Source organism: Syngnathoides biaculeatus, chromosome 14, assembly GCF_019802595.1.
Source record: "Syngnathoides biaculeatus isolate LvHL_M chromosome 14, ASM1980259v1, whole genome shotgun sequence".
Classification (NCBI taxonomy): Eukaryota; Metazoa; Chordata; class Actinopteri; order Syngnathiformes; family Syngnathidae; genus Syngnathoides; species Syngnathoides biaculeatus.
In genome coordinates this window covers 23,949,912-23,976,059 of record NC_084653.1, presented here as the reverse complement: position 1 = coordinate 23,976,059, position 26,148 = coordinate 23,949,912, and the positions used below count along the sequence as shown (strand labels likewise).

Here is a 26,148-nt window from a genome sequence, read left to right as displayed (position 1 = left end):
CTCTGTATCATCCAAATGGTGATTGGCAAACTTAAGACGGGCCTTGACATGTGCTGGTTTAAGCAGGGGAACCTTTCATGCCATGCATGATTTCAAAAAAGTGTATTAGCAACAGTCACCTTGGAAACGGTGGTCCCATCTCTTTTCAGGTCACGGACCAAGTCCTGTCATGTAGTCCTGGGCTGATTCCTCCCCTTTCTCAGGAACATTGAGACCCCACGAGGTGATATCTTGCACGGGGCTCCACTCCGATTGAGATTGACCGTCATGTTTAGCTTCTTCCATTTTCTCATGATTTGCTCCAACAGTGGACCTTTTTTCCACCAAGCTGCTTGGCAATTTCTCCGTAGGCCTTTCCAGCCGTGTGGAGTTGTACAATTTTGTCTCCGGTGTCTTTGGACAGCTCTTTGGTCTTGGCCATGTTACAGGTTTTGAGTCTTACTGATTGTGTGGGGTGGACGGGTGTCTTTATGCAGCTACCGACCTCACAAGGGTGCATGTGATTCAGGATCATACATGCAGTGGAGGTGGACTTTTAAAGGCAGATGAACAGTTCTTTGAGGGTCAGGATTATAGCTGATACGCAGGTGTTCAAATACTTATTTGCAGCTGTATCACACAAATAAATTGTGAAAGAAATCATACATTATGATTTCTGGATTTTTCTTTTGAGATTATTTCTCTCACCGTGGACATGCGCCTACGATGAAAATTTCAGACCCCTCCACGATTTCTAAGTGGGAGAACTTGCAATATAGCAGGGTGTTCAAATACTTATTTTCTTCACTGTAGTTAACTGATGAGCAATTTTAAATCCCTTCTGAAGAAAAACTTCTGCTATACTCGGTGAATGACTGCAATAGAGAATCGACAAAATGCAGTTAAATGCACATTTCGTCCAGGCCCCCCAAAAATCGAGAGTTTTCCTCCGCCGCTTGAAGGTTGTGGGAAACTGGAGCTCATCCAAGTCGACTTTGCGCAAAAAGGTTTCCATCTGGTCGCCAGTGAGCGACAACAAGGCAAATCCGGAGACCGACGTCCCCTTCGGATGTCACTTTATGGATCGTGCGGTCATCGGCAAAGTCCAAAGCATCTGTTTGAAGCTACCCCACGACGACTCGTAATTGCAACCAGATGAGACGTCTTCCACGAGAGAATAATGAACTTATTTTTGTTTTTTTTTGCTGCTTTTTGCGACATCCTACTATATAGTTGCTTGTTGTTGCGTTTCTGATGCTTTTGACACGAATTGCATAAGGCCTTGGTGAGTTTTTTTGTTGTTTTTTTTTAATACTCTGGTGAAATGTCAGAGGAAGGGTGGGGGTGGGGGGGGTGTTTTGGCCGCTTGCATCACTCACTTACTCTGGACAGAGCCAACCGTGATAGATTATGAAGTTCTGCGTTTTTTTTTTTTTTTTTTCACATTTGAGAGCAAGAATTTCTTCTTTTCGAGTCACGAGGTGACATTCAAAGAAGCAGCATGTACAGTATTTCTTTTCTTTTTTTAAATTTTTATTTAGATGGTGACTCGTTGCCTGGAGTGTCTGTCCTGTGACTTTTCGTGGAAGCGAGTTAACACCAATGTGGCGTATTACTCGGGAATACAACGTTATTTGGTTATACATTTGTTGATTTATTTATGAAACCTCCTCAACCCCCTTTTTCCTGACCAGGTTTAAGGCAAATAAGTAGCAGATGCAGACGATTACATACCGCCCCCCCCACCCCAAGAACCCCCCCCCCACTTCCTCATTTGCATTGAGGAAGTGTGCAGTCGAGTCGTGTGTTATTGTGACTGTGATCAGATGATTTTTGCACAGCGCGTCATTCTTCAACTCATGGGCTTCTCAACAACACCACCGCGCCACCAATGGGGTCGGGTACGACGCCTCGAGAGGTCATGTTTGGTTTGTAAGAAAATATTTGAGGCGCCCATTCCAATAACTTGATCGCTGGCGGCACGGTGCCACAGCTTGCAAAGCTCTGAAACAGTTCTGAGGACCGGGATTCGCCTGCGTGGGTTTCCTCCGGGCACTCCGGTTTCCTCCCACATCCCAAAAACATGCAACATCAATTGGACACTCTAAATTGCCCATAGGTGTGATTGTGAGGGCGAATGTTTGTCTCTACGTGCCCTGCGATTGGCTGGAAACCAGTTCAGGATGTGCCCCGCCTCCTGCCCGTTGACTCCCCGCAACCCTCATGAGGATAAGCGCCAAAAGAAAATGTATGGATGGATAACGTTCAGACCAAGTCGGTATACTTTTAATCAGCGGATCAAAGAAGAAGAAACAGCGGAGCACAATCCATACTTTCCATTGGGAGATTCTGGTCCACCTTTGATGTCCACAATACCGTGAAACACAGAGGAGGCTGGCTTCTTGTTCCGGGGCTGCTTTTCCACATCAGGGACGCGGTTTCTCAAATCTCTGCGGTGTACAACAAAATCTCAGGACAGAATGAGGACCCACAACACACAACTAAGACATTAAAGAAGAAGCCTACTAGAAAAGGCCACCCCCCCCCCCTTCAAACCTCTTGGGAGAGGCCAGAATTCCTGGTGCCAGACAGTTACACAGATGTATTTAACATTACGAACAACTTTCTGAAGAGTTAGAATTACATTTTGAATAGTCGGAATTTTCATTCAATATTAATATTCCAATTTGCGCTTCGTACACGTTATTCCTGACTCGTTTTGTGCCCGCAACTCACCACTTTGTAATGTGTATGTCAGGAGCAAGGCTGGACCACGGCCAAGAGGGGTGTGGCCCGGCCACCGTTGTGGGCGGTGTCACCTCTGGCACCTGTCACCGGCCACAGCTGTTTTCCATGTGGACTCTAATTAGATCATGTATTCAAGTTTGGAGTTTCGCAACTGGCATTGCCAGTTCGTTGCCTTGTGTCAGTGTGTTCCGTTCACTACCATTTGGAGTCGTCATCGTTGAGGGTAAGTGTAGCGTTGAGCTATCCTTGTCACAGCGATTCTGTGCCCTATGGTTACTCCCGTCCCGTTAAGCTTGTTAGTTTCCCCCAAAGTCATCGGACCTTGCTGAATGTCTTTTTGAATCATGCCTAGGCTAGCTTTTTTTTGCACCTCTGCCTCGTTTTGGACTGCTTTTCGGTATCGACCTGCTTCCAAAATAAAACCACGTCTAAGATCACGTCCTCGTCTTGGAGTCTGTCGTGAGCCGTGCTTGGCCACTGCCAAGAGGGGCGTGGCCACGCCACTGATCTGGGTGGTGACACCTGCTAATGCTGTTTTTTTATAATAGTAATCAGAATGTAGCGTAAAACTTTCACATGAATGTTTTCTTGGATAGAATTCTAACCATTCTCTCAATAGTGCAATGGTCTTGATACAGTTCTGAATGAGATCTCAATTAGACTGTCATGAGCAAGGCCTGGCCACTGACACAAGACTCATTCGGACTGTAATTAGACGGGCATTTAGGTTGGAGTTTTTGTCACTGGCATTTGCCAGTTCGTTGCCTTGCGTCAGTTGCATTTACAGCCTGTGGGACTCTCCGCTTTTATGCATACGTGAGAGTACCCCTTAGTCACAGCGATTCCGTGCCCTTTTGTTTGATCCTGTCCTATTGAGTTGTTAGTTTTCCCCCATAGTCATCAGACCTTGCTGCATCTATTTTAGATCCCGCCTAGCCTAGCGTTTCTGTACGTCCGCCTTGTCGGACCGTTACACCGTGTATGACCCCAGTTTCCGGAATAAACTGCATTGAACATTATGCCTCTGGCTCAAAGTCCTGCATTTGGGTCCGCCCCCTTACCGTAGTTTCGTAACAGAGTCCTGCATTTTGGGTCCGCTGTTGGTTCGTGACAGTGTATGCATTATGTAGAAACAAAGAACATTTAGCGCTTGCTATCATGAACTTGAGGGGTGTATTTATTTCCGATAATGTCGCTTGAGGTATGTCACGTTGATATGTTGAGCGTCAGCGCGTCTGGAGCCAAAATACAACTGTAAACAATGCCCCATTGTCATGCTATGTTTCTGTTTAAGATCCCACAGGAAGAAGCGGCGCACTTGCATTCTTGCCTGGTCTTGTTTTGATTTACTTTCATTTATTTTTTTTTTTCCGTAAAATTCACCTTGTCACCGGGGACAGCACCTCTCCTACGCGTCTTTACCTCCGCCCTCCCTCTCTCCGTCGGTCCGCGCGTCTCCCTCTCGAGAGGAAACCCCGTAATATTGTCCTGGTGGAAAACTACTGGCATCCAGGGCCCGGCTTTGTTCATTGTCTCGTGTTGGACGGGCCCAAAACACGCAGCGTCTTCTGTAACCAATGCAGCAAACAACTTCACGCTCTTGTACTCGCAAATGTATTCGTCAGGGCGGTGTAATCGAGCGGTGTAAGCTTTTGGAAGTACCGCAAAAAAAAAAAAAAAAGACCGTGGAGATTATCGATTCATAAATTAAACTCGAGGCGACCTGTTTCCTCGCCCGGAGAGCCACCGACTGGGAATGTTTTCATCGCGCGGACGCGGTGATCTTTCGGTTAAAAAGCTCCGAGGCGCTGCTTCCTGTCATGCCGCGTGACTAATGGGCTGATTTATTGATCCGGCGATAGATGCGAGATTAAGATTGCGTTGCTGTTTGGGTTCACGTCCGTCAAAGAGAGGATATGCACGGACAAGACGCGAGCCACGTTTTTTGTTTTTGTTTTCAGTTTTCCACGTCTGGACACGGAATGGACCCGGTTGAGGGTGCAGGCTTTAGTTCCAATCGATTGTTCAAACGGCAATTTACTCCTCAATCAGATTATGCGCTCATCCAGACATCAATTTTTAATCTGATGGGGATGTCTTTGTGGCTGTGAGGTTACCCGGCAACAACTCCAGTTCCTCCGGGGAACCATGCGAAGCTGTGCACAGTAACAATCTATCCATACGTTCTTTCCGTGCTTGTCCTCATCAGGGTTCCAGGTGAGCTGGAGCAGGGCCCACCTGACATCGGAAACACCCGGAACTGGCAGCCAATCGCATGGAAGAACCCGCAGCACCCAGAAAATCCAATGGAAGCGGAGGGAGAACCAGCAAACTCCTCACAGGGGAGCCCCAAACCTGAGATTTGAACCCAGAACCTGAGAAGTGTGAGACAGCAACCTGTTAACCACTGCTCAAAGGTAACACGCGGAGCCGCAGAGTTCGATTCCTGCTGTCACGAAAAACGGCAGCAAGTTGCTAGAGTTCTCGTCTGCTTGCTGGCCACTGCCGTAGTGCCTTTGAGCACCATTTCAATCTGAATCCCTGCTTGCATCCCTCACTCTCATCCGGTTCTCTCTGTGGTGTGCAAAAAAAGGATACGGCAGTGTGTGTGTGTGTGTGTGTGTTGAATTTCCCCTTGCAAGATCATCGTAGGTATAAAAAAAAACTCATGGCGGCACAGTGGCTTAGCTGGTAAACCATTGGCTTCACAGTTCTGAGGACCGTGGTTTAAATCCCGGCCCCACCTGTATGGAGTTCGCATGCTCTCCCCGTGCCTGCGTGGGTTTTCTCCGGGCACTCCGGTTTCCTTTCACATCCCAAAAACATGCAACGTGAATTGGACACTCTAAATTGCCCCTAGGTGTGATTGTGACTGCGGCTGTTTGTCTCTACGTGCCCTGCGATTGAGTAGCAACCAGTTTTGGGTGCCTGTTGACAGCTGGGATAGGCTCCAGCACTCCCTGTGAGCCTTGTGAGGATAAGCGGCGAAGAAAATGGCTGGATGGATGAACACACTGTACGGTAAATGCTAAAACTCTCCTGTAAAAGGGCTTCTCGGCCTATTAGAGGTCACTAAAACCCATTCCGAAACCTTTCAGAGTCGTCAGAGTTATGTAAATTATTTTTGATGAGCGATTGTAAAAACATGGGCGACAGCTTTTGTTTTGCTCATCGTGGAAAAAGTGTTTTTGTGTGTTAGGGCATCAAAACAAATCTATATTTTATTCTCATGAAGTCAGCTTCAAGCATCATTTGAGGTTGGGATCATGAGAAAAACGTTGATGTGGCAGTCGAGATGAAAAAAATGGGTTAATATGTTCAAAATCTTTACGTGTGTGCTGTCCGCATGCTTGAGCAGAAATGTTGCCTGTTAGCACTGTTAATGGGTTATGTTTTATAAGTTTCTATACTCCGCTTTTTGGTCTATGTCCATTTGTAGTTTTCCACTGATGGATCCATTTGTGCGTTTTGAAGAGACCGCGTGAAGACGTGGCGCGCACGGCTTAGCGTAACTGGCGAGCTAACATTTGCTTGTCACCTCTCTTGCGTGCGTGTTTGTTTACATGAGGTGTTGATTTATTTATTTTCATCCATCTGTCCATTTTCTGCAGCTTTTGTCCTGGAGCTTCTGTGAGAGTGATTTATATTGGTAGAAGGGTGCTGAGGACGACCAAAGAAAAGGTTGATGGATGCTGTGAGGGAGGACATGAGGACAGTGGGTGTTCGACAGGAGGCTACACGGGATGGAAAAAGATGACATGCTGTGGCGACCCCTAAGCGGGACAAGCCGAAAGGAAAAGAAGAAGCATTCCCACCTATGGACAACTATCTGTCACGTGAATGGTTTTTATATCCGGCAGGGAGAAAACCCATGAAAGCACTGCGTAGAGATGCAAATCCCCAAGATTCAAACCCAGACCTAGGAGACGTGCTAACTGCCTGGGCAGCCTGCTGCGGTCGATTTTTATGTTTTCTGCAAAAAAGTGTTTCGAACGTCAGCCCGAGCTGACCAGCGGAACACAATGCGGTCACAGTTTACTCTTTCTTGACAGGTGCGATGGATTTCAAAACCCGTTCAAGAAAATCTTGTCCGGGAACGTACTTCAAGGACTTTTAACGTTATTTTTAGGAGGAGGAGAAAAGAGGAAATACCAGCTGGGAAAGAAGTTATTTTTCAAAATCATTGATTTGCAACAGGGTTTGAAAAGGAAGCAGGCTTCACAGTCATGTTGTCACATGGTAGTGTGAAGCGGGCCGCCACATTTCAACTGTCCTCGAGCCTCTCCGCGATCTTGGAAATCAGTCAAGTTTGTGGCAACCAGAGGACATCTTCCTTTTCCCATAAACGCTTTCATGGGAGTGGCAAAATCTGCAGCCGGCGCGCGCACACTTGCGGTATTCCCTGAAAACAGATCTGTGAACAAAGAGCGGTGGCATTCCTGGGACTTTATTCGCCCCTGGACGCTACAAGGGAACGCGCTCGTGGAAGCTGGGAACGCAATCTCGGGGGCGCTTCATATTGCATGAGAATCAAGCGCACAACATCTTGATGTGGCAAAGTGGTTCTCAAAATATTTAAGACTTGTGGTTTATAACGTAATCACGCAATCATATCTTTACGGCGTAGGGACTATGAACTCGGAACTTACAAAATGTAGGTGAAGGTGAATGGAAAACTTCAAAGACACGTGAGCGAGGCCTCAGGTTACAACAAAAAGTATGTTGATGTTTTAGCTGTTTGACGTTTGGACCCTTATCGTTTTCCTTTCTGTCTTTTCGACCCATCAGATTTTGGCTCTGAATGCCTCGCGGCGCTAACGATTATCTTAGCCACCAGTCAATTTAGTTCAATTAAATTTTTATAGCACCAATTTGTGGTTATCGCAAAGCCCTTTACGCACGGAGAAGGTGAATAATGGAGCTTGTTTATCAAAACCGATACGGGCTAATTTCTTTATTTTTGGCGAGGAAATCTACCCTAACGAGCACAAAAGCGAGAGAAAATCGATGCATGGATGCCACCCCCGGGGAAACTCAACCACGAGTTAAACATTATGTCAAGAGGAGGGTGAAAGTTCAACACGGGCTGCCACTGCTTGCGAAAGGTGAAAATGAACCATCAATATCCCAGAAATATGACGACCGTGACCCCGCGCTTTTATCACGGAGCAAAGTTTTAAATTTGCTCGTAAAAGAGCGAGATTGTCCGTGGCATCCGGACCAGATCTGGAGAAAAACCTAATGAGTGAAAATGAGAAGTTGATGGCCCGTGGAAGAGCCTCCCATCTTTATCTTGATTAGCATGCAGTAATTAGCCACGCTTTATTTTGGTGTTATGAATTTGATTGACGTCCCATGGCGACTTTTCCACGGGTGATAAAAATATAGTCCAGAAACCCTCTGAAATGTTCAAATTATAAATATATTCTTGGTTAGCCTTCAGGCTACGACAAACTTAATAAGCATAGGTAAACTTTTGAAGGGGGTGCTTTGTTGACTTTCTAAGGAGGAAGGAACAAGGCAAATAATCGAATTGGACATACAAATTATAAACGCTTTGCTCAGTGGAATATTTTTTTTTACACATTTTTAATTCACCGTTCGATGGGATTATTCTAGAATGTTGTCTTCCTTTGCTAATGATCGCCAGAGCATGGCTAGCTAGCTTGCCGTAGATGTAAAAAAATAAAACAATAAGTATTAATGTACATAATGAGTTTAAAAATGATCATAGTTTTAGAGGTGCTGGATGTACAAAGGTAAGTGTTAGGGAAATTGATATTGTTGATTAGCATTCATATTTAGGGTGCTTGAAAAAATGCAAATATAAATACAAATGTAGGCACATAAACTACACATTTTAATGTCATTTTGGTGTTATAACAATTATTTTAGCCCTGAATATTCTCTGGTCTTAACAGTTACCTTTGCGCAGCTAGTTAGCTTCAAATAACGCAATTAAAAGTAAATAGCTTGATTTTTCTTAATTATCGTTGACAAAACTCTGATGTGGTCATATTGTTTAGTAATAAGAGGGGGAAAAAGATGAGAGAATATTAAACAAATCTAAATATAGTGAGTGATTTTTTTTTTTTTTTTTTGTCGTTTAGAATATCCTTTTTCTCAGGATCTTCTCTTTTGGTGTTAACTGTTAGCTTAGCGGAGCTAGTGATCTTGCTAAAAAGGAAATAGGAAATATTTATCTCAAACAGCATACGGAAAACTCAGATGGTGGCATTTTGTTGACTTTATTGGTGGGAAATCACATGGGGGGGAAACAACAAATCTAAAAAGATCAGATTATTGCATTGTTTTGTCACCTGATGCTCACCTTGCTAAAGACTATTAAGTCACTATTAATATGCAGAAAAAATGAACACAGTTTCATTTAAAATATTTTTAACTTTCGCTTTGAGTATTTTTTTTAATTGGCTAATTTGTTTTTTTAGAAGTTTTTTTTTTTAACTCTCCATCTTATGTTAAATAGCTATAATACCTTTTTATTAGCATAAAATGAACTATGATGTGGCTATTTTTTGACATAAGATGGTAGAAGAGTAAAAAAACAAATTGGCAAATAAAAAAATATAATAAAATAAATAAATAAATATATATATATATTGAAAGCAAAATATTTATAATGAAAATGTTTGTGTTCAGTTTTTCTATGTATTCAAAGTCACTGAAGTGTCCCGAGTAAGGCGGAGCCGGACGGCGTCGTGGAAAAGTACACGGGAATCATTCCCAGCCGAGGTCAAGAAAGTGAAAGGTCATCGGGATCACCGAACGGCGTTCCTGGTTCAGCGCTCGCCGTTCCCAAGGTGAACAAACAAAAGCGGATGTTGTCGTTACCTACATAGTCGCGTGTTCCCGCGAGCCTCGTGGGGATAAGCGGGTCAGGGAATGGATGAACGTCGTCGTGTGTCGCGTAATGCACACGTTATGTTATGCATGCATGTGAAGGTGACGTTTATGTAACACGCCGCATGAACAACCGTCCGCTCTTTTCCCGCAAATGTCAGCTTCGCCTCCGGGCCTGCGTTGTTGTCGTCTCGTCGGTTTGAAACGGGCCTGGCGCGTTATGTCACGGCGCCGCCGGTATTGTTGAGCCCCTCGGTGTGTTTGCACCACACGCGACGCCTGCGCTGACTTTTAAGAAGTCTTTTTTTAAATATTGAATAGAAAGTGGCGATACGTGCGAGCATTTAGCGGTCACATATTTGTTCACATGATAAACTTCACAAAATTGAGTTTTTTTTTTGTTTTTTTTTTTTTTTTAACTGACTGAATTATAGATATCTGCGCGTGATTTGTACATCTGTTACTCAACTTTGTAAAATCCGCAACATCATCTTGACTCATCATAATTCCAGCTACAGATAATTTTGCCTTGTTCAAACTTAATCGAAAGTAACTAAAAAGAGATGACGATGTCTTGAAGAATTAAACGTATCTTGACCTGGAATTATGAATAGTCAGAATCAAACTATCCACCCATCCGTTCTCTTAGCCGCTTATCCTCACAAGGGTCGCGGAATGCTGCAGCCGATCCGGCTGTCAACGGGGCAAGGAGGAGGGGGACACCCTGAACTGGTCGCAAGCCAATCGCAGGGCACATAGAGACAAACAGTTGCAATCACACCTAGGGGAAATTTAGAGTGTCCAATTAATGTTGCATGTTTTTTTGGGATGTGGGAGGAAACCGGAGTGCCCGGAGGAAACCCATGCAGGGACAGGGGGGCATGCAAACTCCACACGGGGGGGTGTGATCGGTGTGAACTGTGAGGCCTTTTTTTCTTTTAATTGTGGAAAAATATAAATAACCTTTGAGTGGATGACTGCCCTTTCTTGGGCTTGAGCACCGGCCCTTAAAAATCTCTGTGCACGTGCCCGCTTTGCAAGGTTTTTGATGGTGAGCAATATACAGATCACAATATTTTTCTTTTGGTGGCAGCGAACGCAGCTCAACACATTTTACAGTAAGCGGCAGAACAAATCTAAAAAAAAAAAAAAAAACTTTGTGCTCTTTAACGTTACACCCGGTTGAAATTTACTGTCTAATACAAAACTCGTGGATTCTAAAACAACCAAACTGCCTGGGGGAGAGAAAAAAAAAAATCCTGCTAGCTTAATGCTAATGCTAGTTGGCAGACAGTAAACATTACTTGGCACAAACGTTACAATGCCGCACTGATGAGCTCTGAGAAGTGGCAAACCCAGGGGCTGTTGACAATTTCTTTTCCAGGGCAAAAGGTTTGACTCGGTGCATCACCAAAACAGTGTAAACTCCGGGGGGGGGGGGGGGGAGCAGGTGGTGGCACGTTTGCACACCAGAGCGCTGTACCGGTGATGAATATTGGGAATGATAAGCAGCTGGCTTCATCGCAGGTGAGGGGGGGGGGGGGGAGTGGCAGTTCCATTGGGGGGGGGGGGGGTCTGAGGAAGACAGCATGTGACAGACGACAAAAACTATCCAAAATGGATGAATTGATAGAAATGTGCCTGCGGGCAAAAGTTAAGTTGGAGCAGCAAAATATGTTTTGGGCTGTGTGTCATTTTCAAGCATGATTCCAAATATTCTGGACCGGGTCTTCTCCCCCCCCCCCCCCCCCCCCCTCAACCCGGTGTCCTTTCAACAGGCATTGTGTCGTAACTTGCTTTTTGGTCAGTGGGAGCCAACAGCGAAAATTCCTGAGGTTAAAAAACAGACACCGGATTCCTGTTGCTCTTAAGTCGCCATGACAACACGGAGTGACCAAACCCGAGGCCCGGCCCGCGATCGGAGGTCGAAAGCTCAGTGGTCGAGTCCCCGTCCAAAGTTGTGATGAGCTGGCGGCGGCGCATGAAATCATATTTGATGTAGCATTACTAGAACAATTGCGCGTGCCAAATAAGTCACATTTGACGGCTGTGTTTTTATTGGCTCCAGTCAGGCGGCCACCACTCCTTTTCGCGTGGAATTTTCCAAACTGCGAGCTCGTTTCCACTTTTAGCTTTACTTTACTCCCCGTTCATGTGTGCGCGGTGGGGGGGTCCGCGTGTTTATTTGTGGTTGCGCTTTTGTTTATATTATTCAATTTTTTTTTTTTTTTTTATTCCTCTGGGCCCTCCCGTTGCATTGGGCCGGACGGCAAATACATTTTTGGTTCTGGGCAGTGATCAGAAGCGCTCGCACACAAATCAACTTTGAAGCGTTCTTGTCCGCGGAAAGGGCGCCGAAGTGCCCTCGAGCAAGATAGCGGAGCGGGGTGGGGGGGGGGTTATGACTTGGGGGCTCAGCTCGTATTGTGGATGAGCACAAACGAAGGCCTCGTTTCCCCACAGTTTGCCTTTTTTTAACAGAAATTGTCAGTGAAAGAAGTGCAAACGGCATGAGGTCATTTTGTTTGCACCTTTCGCCTGCGGAGGGTCCAAAACTGAGCGCCGAGCAGGACCGGAGCGAATCTCGGCATCGTCTCGTCTTGGGCTCCCCCCTGTGGGTGCAAGGCGGTACCGTGCAGTACGACAAGGCCACCCTGAGGTAAGAAGTTTTTCCATTTGAAAAATTTGTCCTGCATGTATTCACAAGCTGATTTAACAAACATTTCATTCAAGTCATAAATTGTGTTGGTTATCGTCATACACAATCACTGATATTATGCATTGTACTTCATGATTTTGTTACTGCATTTTTTTTTGTTTACACTGTTGGAATTTAATTTTATGTACACTATACACAGATTTATAACACATTCTACAGCACTCACATAGGGAATGTGTACATTTAGCGATTTGCCAATCACACACGCTGTAACATTTTGAAAATTTTTATTTGTGTACGTACTTATTTAAGTTTTTCAACTGCTGCTTTTACTCTGTTGGATTTGATTATTTATAGATTTGATATTTATAACTTTGTTATATATTTTTGGATTCAGATATTAGTATGAACAATAACCTAAAATAAAAGCTCAATTAAATCCATATATAGGAATAAATAACACTAATATTATATATACATATGTATTAATTCAATGAAATCAGATAATAGTATGAATAATAACTTAAAATAAAGGAAAAAGTGTGTGTGTATATATATATATATATACACACACACACGTAGTATTTATTCTAGATATGGGTTTAATTGAACTTTTATTTTAAGTTATTATTCATACAATTAATGTGTGTGTATATAAGTTCAATTAAATCAGATATTAATAGTATGAATGAGTTAAAATAAAGGAAAAAATATATACAATATTAGTGTTATTTATTCCTATATATAGGTTTAACTGAACTTTTTTTACGTTATTATTCATACTATTATCTGTTATTCAGTCACCTTTCTAGATTTATTTAAATAGCTGTTCCATATTTAATTTTATCTTATTTTAAGCACATTTACGTGTCTTTATGGCTGTTGCATATATTACATTGATTCTTTAATGTCATTTTTTTTCTCTCTCTCTATCTGTGAGTGCACGTCATCCATTTTTTCGACGTTTGGATGTGCCTTTTACCGACTTTGCACGTTTGTGTTCCCGTCAGGCGCCGTGTCAATCTGAACGTTCTGCCCCGCGTTCATTTGGAGTGTTTTGGATCATCACCATGACAACGGGAGGGGCAACGCGACAGCTGGATGCGACCCGTCATCGGGTATTTGTTATTATTTGACGAGTGCCGCGCAACGGGAGAACTAAAACCGCGTGCTGCTGACAAATGAACCCTAATTGAGAAAAATGTAGATTTGAATCCATATTTGGGTTCTGCGGGTGTACCTATTGTTGTGTCTTTTTCAAACCTCCGATGACTTGGGAGGACACGAGGAGGCTAAAACAGGACCCGGGTTAACGTTATTATTCCCTCTAAGTGAACGTGTCTGCTTTGGGGAATAAAAACGGAGCGATACGTTCTCCTCCATTTTGGACCCGTTGCTCTGTGCGGTTTCTTTCTTTGGACTAAATAAAGTGATTGTTGTTTGTTTATGGGTCTTGGTGCCTTGACGTTTGTCTTCTGTTTTTTGTTCTTTCTTTTTTTTCCACTTGTGTGTGTGCCTTCATTTTTGTCTTCACTGTTCTCTGTGGGAGGGCGGCACGGTGGATCAGCTGGGAAAGCGTTGGCCTCACAGTTCTGAGGTACCGGGATCAATCCCGGCCCCGCCTGTGTGGAGTTTCCATGTTCTCCTCCGTGGGTTTCCTCCCACATCCCAAAAACATGCAACATTAATTGGCCACTCTAAATTGCCCATAGGTGTGATTGTAAGTGTGACCCTTATGAGGATAAGCGGCCAAGAAAACTGATCAATGTTCCCTGTGGTCTTTTGCCTTCATTTTGGTCTTTGGTATTTCTTTCCTTCTTGTTTGTGTTGTCTGCAATTTTGTCTTTAATGTTGTCTTACATTTTTTTTTTTTTCATCCATCCATCCAGCCACATTATCTTTGCCACTTATCCTCAAGATGGTTGCGGGGAGTGCTGGAGCCTATCCCAGCTGTCAACGGGCAGGAGGCGGGGTACACCCTGAACTGGTTGCCAGCTAATCGCAAGGCACGTTGAGACAAACGGCCGCACTCACAATCACCCCTACGGGCAATTTAGAGTCTCCAGTTAATGTCGCATCTTTTTTGGGATGTGGGAGGAAACCGGAGTGCCCGGAGAAAACCCACTCAGGCACGGGGAGAACATCCAAACTCCACACAGGCTGGGCCGGGATTGAACCCGGGACCTCAGAACTGTGAGCCCAACGCTTTCCAGCTGATCCACCGTGCCGAGATTCTTGTGAAAATATGTCACAACATTTCAAGTTGTCGTGTATCCTAAATGATAATGTTGAGATATTACCAGCATTTTTGTGTAACCAAACATGAACAACGGTTGGAAAAATCCATTACGCTTGCTTTCTGTTTCCTAAACTAGTTAATCAAATTCATGTGTAAATATGATCAGGTTTTCTATGGTTTCAGCATAACGACCCTCTGAGGAAAATCGTAACTACAATGTGGCCCCACGCCAAAAAAGAGTTTGACAGCCCTGGTCTCAAGAATCTTATTTATCACCTAATCTTTATGAATAGCAATATTTTTACTACCTCCCAGCTACAAGCTAGTAGCCAAATGCTAGCTGTTGCCCTTTTGCACACACCTGTTGGCAGGTATGACGGGTCAACTCAAATACTCTGCCGTTATCTCAACGCGCTAAATAACAAGTCCACTTTGTTTTCTGGTCCTCTCTCGAAATAACCGCTACCCCCCACCCCCCCCACCCCACCCCACCCAAAAAAAGCTCGACATAACAGCCATCCAGCTGCCTCTCTTTCTGACTCGGGTGTTTATTTTTAGCCTTTAAACAACTGCTGTCCTAAAAATGGGCCTTCCTGCGCAGGCAGAGGTGGAGCGGCGCTATGTATGGTTTTCCTTCTCGCCGTTCGGCCGACCCCCCCCACCCTCCGCGGGCCGGACCGTGCGCCGCTCTGTCGAGGCGTGAAGGAGCGAGAGGAGCAGGGCGAAATAAGGGATGCACGTAGAAGCGGGATCTCTGGGGATATCTCGGGACCGCTGATGGACCTTTTTTCTTGAATCTTCACATTTCCTCTTGTGACCTTTCTCAGGCCCAGCTTGACCTTTGCGACGATCAACGCCGACCGCACTTTCGGGACTTTCGGGGGCTTGCGGACGCTGCGGTCGCGGACCATGCTTTCCCTCTGGTTGTTCCTGCTCCCGTGCCTGGGCCTGGCGCCCGTGGCCCCGGGCGAGAAGGGCCTCGAGTTCCCGCAGTACGACGGCAAAGACCGCGTTCTCCACATCAACGACAAGAACTACAAGAAGGCCTTGAAGCAGTACAACGTGCTGTGCCTGTACTACCACGAGCCCGTGGCCGACAAGGAGATGCAGAAGCAGCACCAGATGACCGAGCTGGTGCTTGAGGTATTGAGGATGAAGGGATGATACAGTCCGTTTAAATGATTCTAAATACAACACAGGAGACATTTTAATGCTTACACTTGTAGGATTGTTCATGTTATTTGAATTTCTTGCCATTACTCATTGAATTCAATCCAATGTGCGATGGAAATCATTCGGCTTCCACGTAGGGCTGTGTAGTTGCCCGACATTCTGTTGGTTTGTGGGGGGGGGGTTATGGGCTTGCTTCGCAGGCAGCAAACGCGTTCAAAATTCAAAATATGCGACAGAACGCCTCTTAGGTCACGCTGACACCTGAAGGCCTCGTTGCTGGATCAGGAGGAGGTTGTCAAATTGCGACGAGCTTCAAACAGACCACCAGGTGCCGCCATAAAAATGTTTTCCATCCATTTTCTTAGCCGCTCATCCTCACGGGTCGTGGGTAGTGCTGGAGCCTATCCCAGGTCTCAACAGGGGCAGGAGCCGGAGTACACCCAGAACTGGTTGCCAGCCAATCGCAGGGCACCTCGAGACAAACAGTCACACTTATAATCACACCTATGGGCAATTTAGAGTGGCCAATCACTGTTGCATGTTTTTGGGAAGTAGGAGGAAACCGGAGTTCCCAGAGGAACGCAGGCACGGGGAGCACTTGCAAACTCCACACAGGCGGGGCCAGGATCGAACCCGAGTCCTCAGAACTGAAGGGCAATGCTTTACGAGCTGATCCGCCGTGCCGCTCATAAAAATATTGTGATCTGTAAATTGCTTCTCAGTAGAGGCGCTCACCATCAAAAACCTTCCAATGTTGGAAAGCGGGCACGTGCACAGACATTTTTAAGGGCTGGTGCTCAAGGTCAAAAAAGGGCACTCATCCACTCAACGGTTATTTATATTTTTCACAATTAACACGAAAAAAGGCCTCACAGTTCTGACGACCTGGGTTCAATCTCGGCCCTGCCTGTGTGGAGATTGCACGTTCTCCCAGTGCCTGTGTGGGTTTTCTCCGGGCACTCTGGTTTCCTGCCACATCCCAAAAACATGCAACATTAATTGGACACTCTAAATTGCCCGTAGGTGTGATTGTGAGTGCGGCTGTTTGTCTCTATGTGGCCTGCGATTGGCTGGCAACCAGTTCAGGGTGTACGCCGCCTCCTGCCCCTTGACAGATGGGATAGGCTCCACCTCTCCATGCGACCTTTGTGAGGATAAGTGGCTAAGAAAATGGATGGATGGATGGATGGATGGACAGAGGAGCTCACCATCAAAAACCTTGCAATGTCGGAAAGCAGGCACGTGCACAGGCAATTTTAGAGGGTGGTGCTCAAGCCCCCAAAAAGGGCACTTATCTACTCAACGGTAATTTATATGATTCACAAATAAAATGAATGAAAAAAAAAAAAACAAAAGAGCCATATGTAGTCAGCTCATTTCTATAAACAATCTATACAGTCAATCATGCATCTGTGATTTCCCGGGAACAAAGTGATCATTTCAAAATCAAAATGCCGGCATACTGCAAATTGACATTATTATTATTGAAAAGGGTTAAAAAGTTTTTCCATCTATATATATATATATATATATTTTTTTTTTTTTTTTTTCTTGTGACGATCTTATCAATCCACATCCCTGGCCCCTGCAAGATCGTTTACCATGAATCTCCTTTTGAGTCACGCGCTCTTGGAAACAATGCGCATAACGCATCTCACGTTACACACAGAACAGCGCTGACCTCGTTCCTCACGTCGGCTTTCATGCGACGCCACCAATGCACACTTGATATTCGCTCGTGTGCTCAACAATTGTACAGAATTGCGTACAGATACAATAATCAGCTCCATCGCGTATTAATGCAGAATAATTGCAGGGGCGGGAATGCAGCCGGACCGGACCTCGGCTCGCGATCTTCACGCATTGTTGATGCCGAAATAAATCGCAGCGCCGGTGCTGGATAGTTTTGCGTCGGAACGACCGCCGCGCTAATACTTTTGTGTTATTTTTAGAACAATACGGCTAATTATGTAACTGTGTCTCCACGGCCTCCGGGGGCGCAGCAATTTTCCCTTTCATCTTTCCACCGAATGATTAAAACGACGTTTCCGGTTTTCCATCTGACACGTTTCTCGCTTGTGTTCGACGTGCAGCTCGTGGCGCAGGTCATGGAGGACAAAGACGTCGGATTCGGGATGGTCGACTCCCAAAAGGACGCCAAGGTGTCGAAGAAGCTAGGCGAGTATCGAGTGGAAGATTGCAAAAAACAAAATATGACGCCGACATCTGTACATTTTCATCATCGCTGACGTCATGGCGATCGATTGGGAAGAATTTGAAAAGTGTATGGGTGTGGTCAGTCATGCCCGCAGATATAAAGTTACGGGTGTGGTCAGTCATGCCCGCAGATATAGTTGCGGGTGTGATTAGAAATGGAATCTCAAGACCTTAAAATAACTTATTGAGTTGTTATACCCTAGCATGTAGTTCTAATACCATAATCATAATTTATTGACACTGCACCAACTGAGACAGACATTTTTAAAGAGGTCAATAGACATTCAATTTTAAAACTAAATATTCACATGATCATTTTAACACAATGATGATAATGCTAATTGTAATCAATCATCATTTTAGTGTCATGATAGTATTTGCATTTCTGTTCTTTAAGTTTTTGTGGTATATGAGCACATCAGATTATTTTCAATAATAGTATGTTATGTATTTTCGTTCATTTAGATTTTCAAAATTGTGCCCTGCGATTGGCCGGCAACCAGTTCAGGGTGTGCCCCGCCTCCTGCCCGTTGACAGCTGGGATCGGCTCCAGCGCTCCCCCGCGACCCTCGTGAGGATAAGCGGCAAAGAAAATGGATGGATGGATAGATTTTCAAAATTGCACTTACATTAATTTTATTCTTAAACAGAAAGGATTTGCGCGTGTACCATTTTAATAATACAATGGAGGACTAATTTGCCTTGAGTGAAAGAGTTTTTCGCCCCTGGGGAAGGGTTCATCGCGACCCTGGTGAGGATAAGCAGAACGGAAGATGAATGAATGAATGAATGAACAAATTAATAAAAGAATTACAAGTGAATTCAACGTTTAACTGAACTTGTCGGGCCATTGAAATCATTTGAATATTCTTTTTTTTTTACTTAATTCCGTTGCATTTAAATTATTATTTTTATCAAACTAATTAATTAATGAGAAAAACGCATTCAAATTTAATTTTAATTTTTAATGTTACTGGATTTACATTTCAGTTGAGTATCATTTTCCATGTTTGTATTTTATTCTTTTATGCATGTATTAGACATCATTTTGTTATATTTTGAGATGTACTTCAGCAAATTGATTTAAAAAAAAAAAATAATTTCATTTTCCACGGTAGGCCTGGCGGAGGAAGGCAGCGTGTACGTGTTCAAGGCCGATCGCGTGATCGAGTTTGACGGCTGGCTCTCCGCGAACACCCTGGTGGAGTTCTTGCTGGACGTGAGTGGACCCGCTCGAGAAGGCCCAATTCCAAGCCTTGACCTGAAACCCGAACCTGGTTTGGACCCCCATTCGACACTCGCTTGAAAGAAGACTTTGAAAGCCCGGCCCAAGGGTCGGAAAGCTGTAATTTGAAGCTCTTAACGAGTCTGGAAACGCCACGTCGGTGTCCTTTGAAACCCGAACCCTTTCTCGACATTAGGAGACAAAAGCTGACGGCACAATCCTGGCATTGGAACTGATTTGAAGACTTAACCGCGGGTTCGAACTCCGTCAGCCGTGTTGAACTTTGCCGGCTGATCGTTTTGACCTTGCCGGTGCGCGATTGTTCGCCCTCGTGCGTCGCATAATCTCAACACAGCCTCGACCTGCTGGATAGTCAAAACCTTGTGCGTCGCGTTTATGACTTCGTTTGACTTGCGTGTCTTCCAGCCCCAATGTCATGTGCCCCCCCCCCGCCCCCACCCCTAATGACCCCTCCCCTCTTTGCAGGTATTGGAGGAGCCCGTGGAAGTGATTGACAACGCCCTGGAGCTGAGGGCCTTCGACAGGATGGAGGAGGACATCCGCGTCATCGGTTACTTTAAGGGCGACGACTCCGAGCGTAAGTCGCAAGAAAGCGAACTGTTTTTGCGCTCATGCCAAAGCCATGTCTAATGTAAAAATATCGGATCAAGCACGTGTGTTGAACTGTCTAAAAAATGTTTTGCTGTCATCTTGTGCACACCTCAAACCGATTACAAACCAGTTGTCACGAACCTCCGTTACGGGGACGGACACAAATGCAGGACTTCGAGGCAGAGGCATAATGTACAATGTAGTTTATTACAGGAACTGGGTGATACGTGGTGTAGCAGCCCGACAGGGCGGAGGCACAGAAACGCTAGGCTAGGCTAATATAAAAATATCGCATCAAGGACGTGTGTTGAACTGTCTAAAAAATGTTTTGCTGTCATTTTGTGCGCACCTCAATCGATTACAAACCAGTTGTCACGAACCTCCGTTACGGGGACGGACACAAATGCAGGACTTCGAGGCAGAGGCATAATGTACAATGTAGTTTATTACAGGAACTGGGTGATACGTGGTGTAGCAGCCCGACAGGGCGGAGGCACAGAAACGCTAGGCTAGGCTAATATAAAAATATCCCATCAAGCACGTGTGTTGAACTGTCTAAAAAATGTTTTGCTGTCATCTTGTGCGCACCTCAAACCGATTACAAACCAGTTGTCACGAACCTCCATTACGGGGACGGACACAAATGCAGGACTTCGAGGCAGAGGCATAATGTACAATGTAGTTTATTCCGGAAACTGGGTCATACGAGGTGTAGCAGTCTGACAGGGCGGACGCACAGAAACGCTAGGCTAGGCGGGATCCAAAAGAGGGTTCGATGACTTTGAAGCAAGCTAACTCGAGGGTCAAACAAAAAGTCACCCTAACTTACGGGTAGAACCGGAGAGTCCCCACAGGCAACGAATGCAACTCACTAACGCAAACCAACGAACTGGCAAATGGGAGTCTAATTACAGTCCGAATGTGAAACAGCTGTGAGCGCCCAGAGCAGTGGCGTGGCCACGCCCCTCTTGGCGGTGGCCAAGCCTTGCTCATGACAGGCGTCAATTAAAGTACTCCAAAAATAGCTCAATAAGGAATATAATAGTTACAGCAAAGTTGCTAGTAAAATCTTTGTGTTAGATACTCAATGAACATTGTGCTGCCCCTTCTGTTGTACCTCCCTCGGCCACCTGGGGGCAGATTCATACAGGCAACGAGATATACACGAAGCCAGTGAAAACTCCAGCAGTAACAAGACTTTTTAATTAATTAGAATAAATGATATTATGATAGATAAGAATTGGTATACTATCTATGTGTTACTCCACAGATTCTATTCTAATATCCATTGCTCAAAGGGTTCTAACAACACCGCAGGACCGTGAGCCCGTCTATGGCGTTTTGCATTTGTTCGGAACAAGCGAACCGGACTTTGTCAAGGCAAGTCCACTTGCGACAGCGCTCCCTCATCAGCGCAATGTTTCCGCCTCATCTCGGCGGATTTGCGCCTCCATTTTCGTCCCGCCCGCCCGGCGCAGCTGCTCCGGGGGTCCGTGACCCTCAGCCGGGAGGGGGCGGGAAGCCCGGCGCAAAGTTCATCTATTTCAGCTCCGGGCGACGTGTGCAAATGTCGCGCAAGTGTGATGGAGGAGATAACGTGAGATAACGTTCGTCTTGTATCTGAAGATTACGACGCCTTCAAGGAGGCCGCGGAGCAGTTTCAACCCTACATCAAGTTCTTTGCCACCTTTGACAAATCTGTGAGTGAGCGCCGCCGTTTCCCTGGAGTCGGGCGTACGTGTCTTTTGTGTTTTCAAACGCAATCGCCGCTTCAGGTGGCCAAAGAGCTGACCCTGAAGCTGAACGAAGTGGACTTCTACGAGCCCTTCATGGAGGAGCCCGTCACCATCCCGGGGAAGCCGCACTCCGAGGACGACCTGGTCAACTTCATCAACGAGCACAGACGGTAAACGGACGACGACACGGAAACGGGAATCGCCTCTTAAATTGCGGATGAACGCTCGGGACTTTACGGACAGAATTTCTGGGCGCAGCCGAGGCGTAGAGGGCATCGCATCTCTGCTCTTTGCGGATGATGTGGTTCTGTTGGCTTCACTGAGCCGTGATCTCCAGCTCTCACTGGAGCGATTCGCAGCCGGGTGCGAAGCAACTGGGATGAGAATCGGCACCTTCAAATCCGAGACTATGGTCCTCAATCGGAGAAGGGTCGAATGAGATCCTTCCCCAAGTGGAGGAGTTCAAGTGTCTAGGGGGTCTTGTTCACGAGTGAGGGAAGAATGGAGTGGGAGATCGACAGACGTATCTGTTCAGCGTCTGCAGTGATGCGGACTTTGTTTGGGTCCGTTGTGGTAAAGAGGGAGCTAAGTCCGAAGTCCAAGCTCCCAATTTATCAGTCGATCTACGTTCCTACCCTCACCTATGGGCACGAGCTGCGGGTCGTGACCGAAAGAACAAGATCCCGGACACAAGCGGCCGAAATGAGTTTCCGCAGGGTGTCCGGGCTCTCCCTTAGAGAACGGGCGAGAAGCTCGGTCATCCGGGAGGGGCTCAGTGTCGAGCCGCTGCTCCTCCGCATTGAGAGGAGCCAGATGGGGGTCTGGTGGCTGGGGCATCTGATCCGGACGCCACCCTGGTGAGGTGTTCTGGGCACGTCCCACCGGAAAGAGACCCCGGGGACGACCCAGGACACGCCGGGGAGACTATGGCTCGGGAACGCCTCGCGATCCCTCCGGAAGACCCGGAAGAAGTGGCTGGGGAATGGGAACTCTGGGTCCGACCCGACCCGGAAGAGCAGTAGATAATGGATGGACGGATAATTGAAATGTAACGTAGTATTCCCTCAACTTGATGTGGTTTTCATGGTGCTGTTACATCACTCACAAAGATTTTTGTGTCGTCAGGCCCACTTTGCGAAAACTGCGCGCCGAGGACATGTTTGAGACCTGGGTAAGCCTCGACGGGCAACAAAGTCGGAGGAAAACGTTTTCACGAGCCCGTATTCCCCTTTGACCCCCGGCCGGGTTTGTCTTGTTTTCAGGAGGACGACATCGAGGGAATCCACATCGTGGCCTTCGCTGAGGAGGAGGACCCGGGTAAGGGAGACTTTGCCGTTGCCCGAAGGTTTCAAGTCAATCTGTGCCTAATTTTCACCCAAAAAGTCCAAAGCTGTTCATGGAAATGATGTGAAACCCAAAATTAATATTTCTTCTGCACGTTACACCTATTTAGCTATTTTTTGTGTCGTCTGTGTGGTCTATGTTTTTTATGACCACAATTATTTTTTGTTTGAGGCCCTGGAAGAAAAACATTTTGGCATTAGAGGTGGATGGCTTGCTGCCATTACTATGAAAAGAACTCACTATGCTTCCTGTTTGTAAAAACCAACACAGATGTTTATCATTATGGTGGAATCCCCCTTTCAGCGTATTAATTTTCATGGAAATTGCCACTTTGAGAAAAATGTTTCATCAAACAGTACATTGCGGTTTTTCCAAAGAGACCTAAATTTTTGATTTCTTTTATCTGTAACAAAAAAAAAAAAACATCATCCATCAATCTGATTGTTTTCCTGTTTGTACAGTGTGATAAATTGATGGATTCATTTTTATGAGTAAATCACATTTTATTGCTCCGCCGCTGTCTGTAACACCGATTCTCAAACTGGCGGTGTCGGGTAGCCCAAAAAAAATTGGGTTCTGGAGCCATTTTGGCTACTTCGTTGGACAGGTAGCAAAACATTTCAGGGAGTCGTCACTTCAAGTTTCAATATTTAGTGTAATGGCGGTATGTAAATATCAAAAAAAATGTCCTGCTGGCTTAATGCTAATGCTAGTTAGCATCCATGTTGGCGGGCAGTAAACATTACTTGGCACAAACATTACAATGCCGTACTGATGAGCTCTGAGAAGTGGCAAACCCAGGGACTGTTGACAATTTGTTGTCAAGGGCGAAAATTCCTTTAGTGGCGTGAACCCCGTCCTGGTCCGGACCGCGAGAGTCCCGCTTGTGTGATGTTGTGTCTGTTCTTGCTCTCAGATGGTTTTGAGTTCTTGGAAATCCTGAAGGAGGTGGCCCGGGACAACACGCACCTGCCTGAGCTCAGCATCGTGTGGATTGACCCTGACGACTTCCCCCTGGTGAGCGTTTGTTTATTTTATTATTATGGTGACAACTGACGTCACACAGCTTCCGGTTTCAAGAACGGGCGCCATTTTGGATGGGTCAATTCGAGTCAACAAACCGTAACTGAGCAGAAATCAGTTTAAAAAGGCGTATGAACGGGGGTAGTTGCCGATTTCTGGATAGGTTACCGACGCCCGCAGTTCGAAATTCTTGCTCCATTTGTGTTTCTCCGAGGCACGTGGGTCGATATTATCGATCAAAGCGCTTTTCTTGTTCTAACGGTTTCTTGAAACGACATCTACGGACCTCCGATAACTTTCCAAAGTCTTTTTCGCCACCGTGCGTCACTTTTAACAGTCGTACGGACATTTGTGTAACTCCGGTCTGTACGCAAAAGCAATAGAGTGAACCCATCCAACATGGCCGCTTGCCCGGATGAGGTCACGTGGTCGGAAAACTATCTATACCCACTAACCGCCCCGCCATAAATGAATCCCTCCACAGTTGATCCCCCACTGGGAGAAGACCTTCAAGGTTGATCTGTTCAGACCGCAGATCGGCGTCGTCAACGTTACCGACGTGAGTCCACCGTCGCGTGGCCGCGTTTGTGGGCGTGGCTTTCCCAAGTAACGTCTTGCGTGATTGGGTGCGTTTAGGCCGACAGCGTGTGGATGCTGCTGGACGACGACGAGGACCTTCCTTCGCCTCAGGAGCTGGAGGACTGGATCCAAGACGTCCTCTCGGGAAAAATCAACACCGAGGACGACGACGACGATGACGATGACGACGATGACGATGAAGAAGACGACGGCGATGATGATGAGTAATCCACAAATTTGATACAGCAGATTTTCATAGCGTCGGCAATTCCATAACAGAACATGTGAACAGCGAAAATACGTGTAATCATTCTTGTATTTTTCAATACAGTCAACACACTTGTTTGCGGTTCGGTGATTGATAATAAGTCACATTGCTCAAAAAAAAAAAAAGCCATGTGTTCATAAAAACAGTAAATCATAACTCCAGCAAACATGTTTGACCTCAGTCTGCACTCGCTGTCAATAAATCAACTTGGGTGCTTCATGTGTACCTCTTTGAGTATTTCCCATTTTCGCTTACTGTATACTCATCAGACACTTCATTAGGCCCTGGTAAAAAAATTTCAATAGAAATTCTATACAATTTGTACAATATCTTGTTCTATAGAACTTTGGCTGTGATTTTCTATAGAAATTCTACAGAAAAATTGAAATTCTGTAGAAATTTAATCGGACTTGAGTCATAAAGTTCTATAATTCTTTAGAAATTCTTTAGAAATGTTCAATAGACAATGCGCAATGTCAAGAATCCCTTAAAATATCATCCACATTTTTCATTGACCCTGTTAGACGGCTATTAATTTTAATACAGTTCACGATACTGTACATGCGTAACGATAGTGGCCTGCACTCACTTAACACATTTTGCCGTACACTCAAATATGCGCCGCTCATATCTTAAAATTTCAATGTACCGTAATTTCCGGCCTATAAGATGCGACTTTTTCCACACGCTTTCAATCCTGCGGTTTATGCGGTGATGCGGCTAATTTGTGCATTTTTTCTAACGGCCGCAAGGGGGCACTCAAGCGGAAAAGGTAAGACTGAATGTTTTTTTTTTTTTTTTTGACCGGCCTTGTTCACACGGTGCTAGCGTTAGCGCTGTGCTAGCGTGTTGCTGCTGTGTTATTGCCTCGTCTCAGTGATTTCGGTACACTTTTTTTTTTTTTTTTAACCGGCCCTGTTAGCACGGCGCTAATGTTAGCGTTCGTTAGCGCGGCGCTAGCGTTAGCCTTTGTTAGCACTGCTAGCGTTAGCGTTAAACTGTTTGTGTACCGTCTTTCTTTGTAAATATCTCGTGTTTCAATGTGGGTTTCCATGTGGGAACTTGTGGCTTTTACAAGGCTGTGGCCTACCTATGTACCAAATGGTATTTCCTTTACAAATGTACTGCGTGTGGCCGGGAATTACGGTACATAATTATTTATGACAACAAATTTCTGATTTATAACAATATATCGATGAGTGGTACAGCTCAATAATTTTTAATTGAACTGCTAACCACATTTTAATTTATTAGGGTGTGCCTGCATATTATTATAAAAAGGCATTTCCTCAAATAAAGGCCTTACAAAGGGGGAAAAAATGTAATGCTTGAAAATATCAGTACAAATGCATTTTATTCATCTTGTTTTTTTTTTTAACAAACGCAAATCAACCACAACTTCCGTGACTTTCATGTTGAGTCGTACAAAAGTGGCGTCAACAACAAATGCATAACACACATACAGTACACACGTCCACGTTTGGC

The 26,148-nt window shown here is 45.3% G+C and overlaps 1 protein-coding gene across 7 annotated transcripts in view; it reads left to right on the top strand.

The window, feature by feature from the left end:
* The window catches only part of LOC133511851 (calsequestrin-2-like), a 29,484-nt gene extending 4,583 nt beyond the window's left edge, over positions 1-24,901 (top strand). The window contains exons 1-17 of one of the 7 annotated variants that reach the window (XM_061840842.1): positions 2,728-2,950; positions 4,937-5,144; positions 6,339-7,832; positions 9,388-9,548; positions 12,070-12,247; positions 13,258-13,365; positions 15,314-15,629; positions 17,753-17,837; positions 18,995-19,095; positions 19,588-19,699; positions 21,340-21,413; positions 21,489-21,619; positions 22,575-22,620; positions 22,712-22,766; positions 23,710-23,810; positions 24,301-24,375; positions 24,453-24,901. In XM_061840842.1, the coding sequence (XP_061696826.1) occupies positions 13,349-13,365; positions 15,314-15,629; positions 17,753-17,837; positions 18,995-19,095; positions 19,588-19,699; positions 21,340-21,413; positions 21,489-21,619; positions 22,575-22,620; positions 22,712-22,766; positions 23,710-23,810; positions 24,301-24,375; positions 24,453-24,623 (1,284 nt within the window). In that variant the 5' untranslated portion in view covers positions 2,728-2,950; positions 4,937-5,144; positions 6,339-7,832; ... (1 more) ...; positions 12,070-12,247; positions 13,258-13,348 and the 3' untranslated portion in view covers positions 24,624-24,901. Of the gene's footprint in view, positions 1-2,727; positions 2,951-4,936; positions 5,145-6,338; positions 7,833-9,387; positions 9,549-12,069; positions 12,248-13,257; positions 13,366-14,136; positions 14,258-15,087; positions 15,630-17,752; positions 17,838-18,994; positions 19,096-19,587; positions 19,700-21,339; positions 21,414-21,488; positions 21,620-22,574; positions 22,621-22,711; positions 22,767-23,709; positions 23,811-24,300; positions 24,376-24,452 lie in introns of those variants that run through there. The other 6 variants (XM_061840846.1, XM_061840845.1, XM_061840841.1 and 3 more) reach the window with 6 other exon arrangements.
* Positions 24,902-26,148: the final 1,247 nt, after the last annotated feature.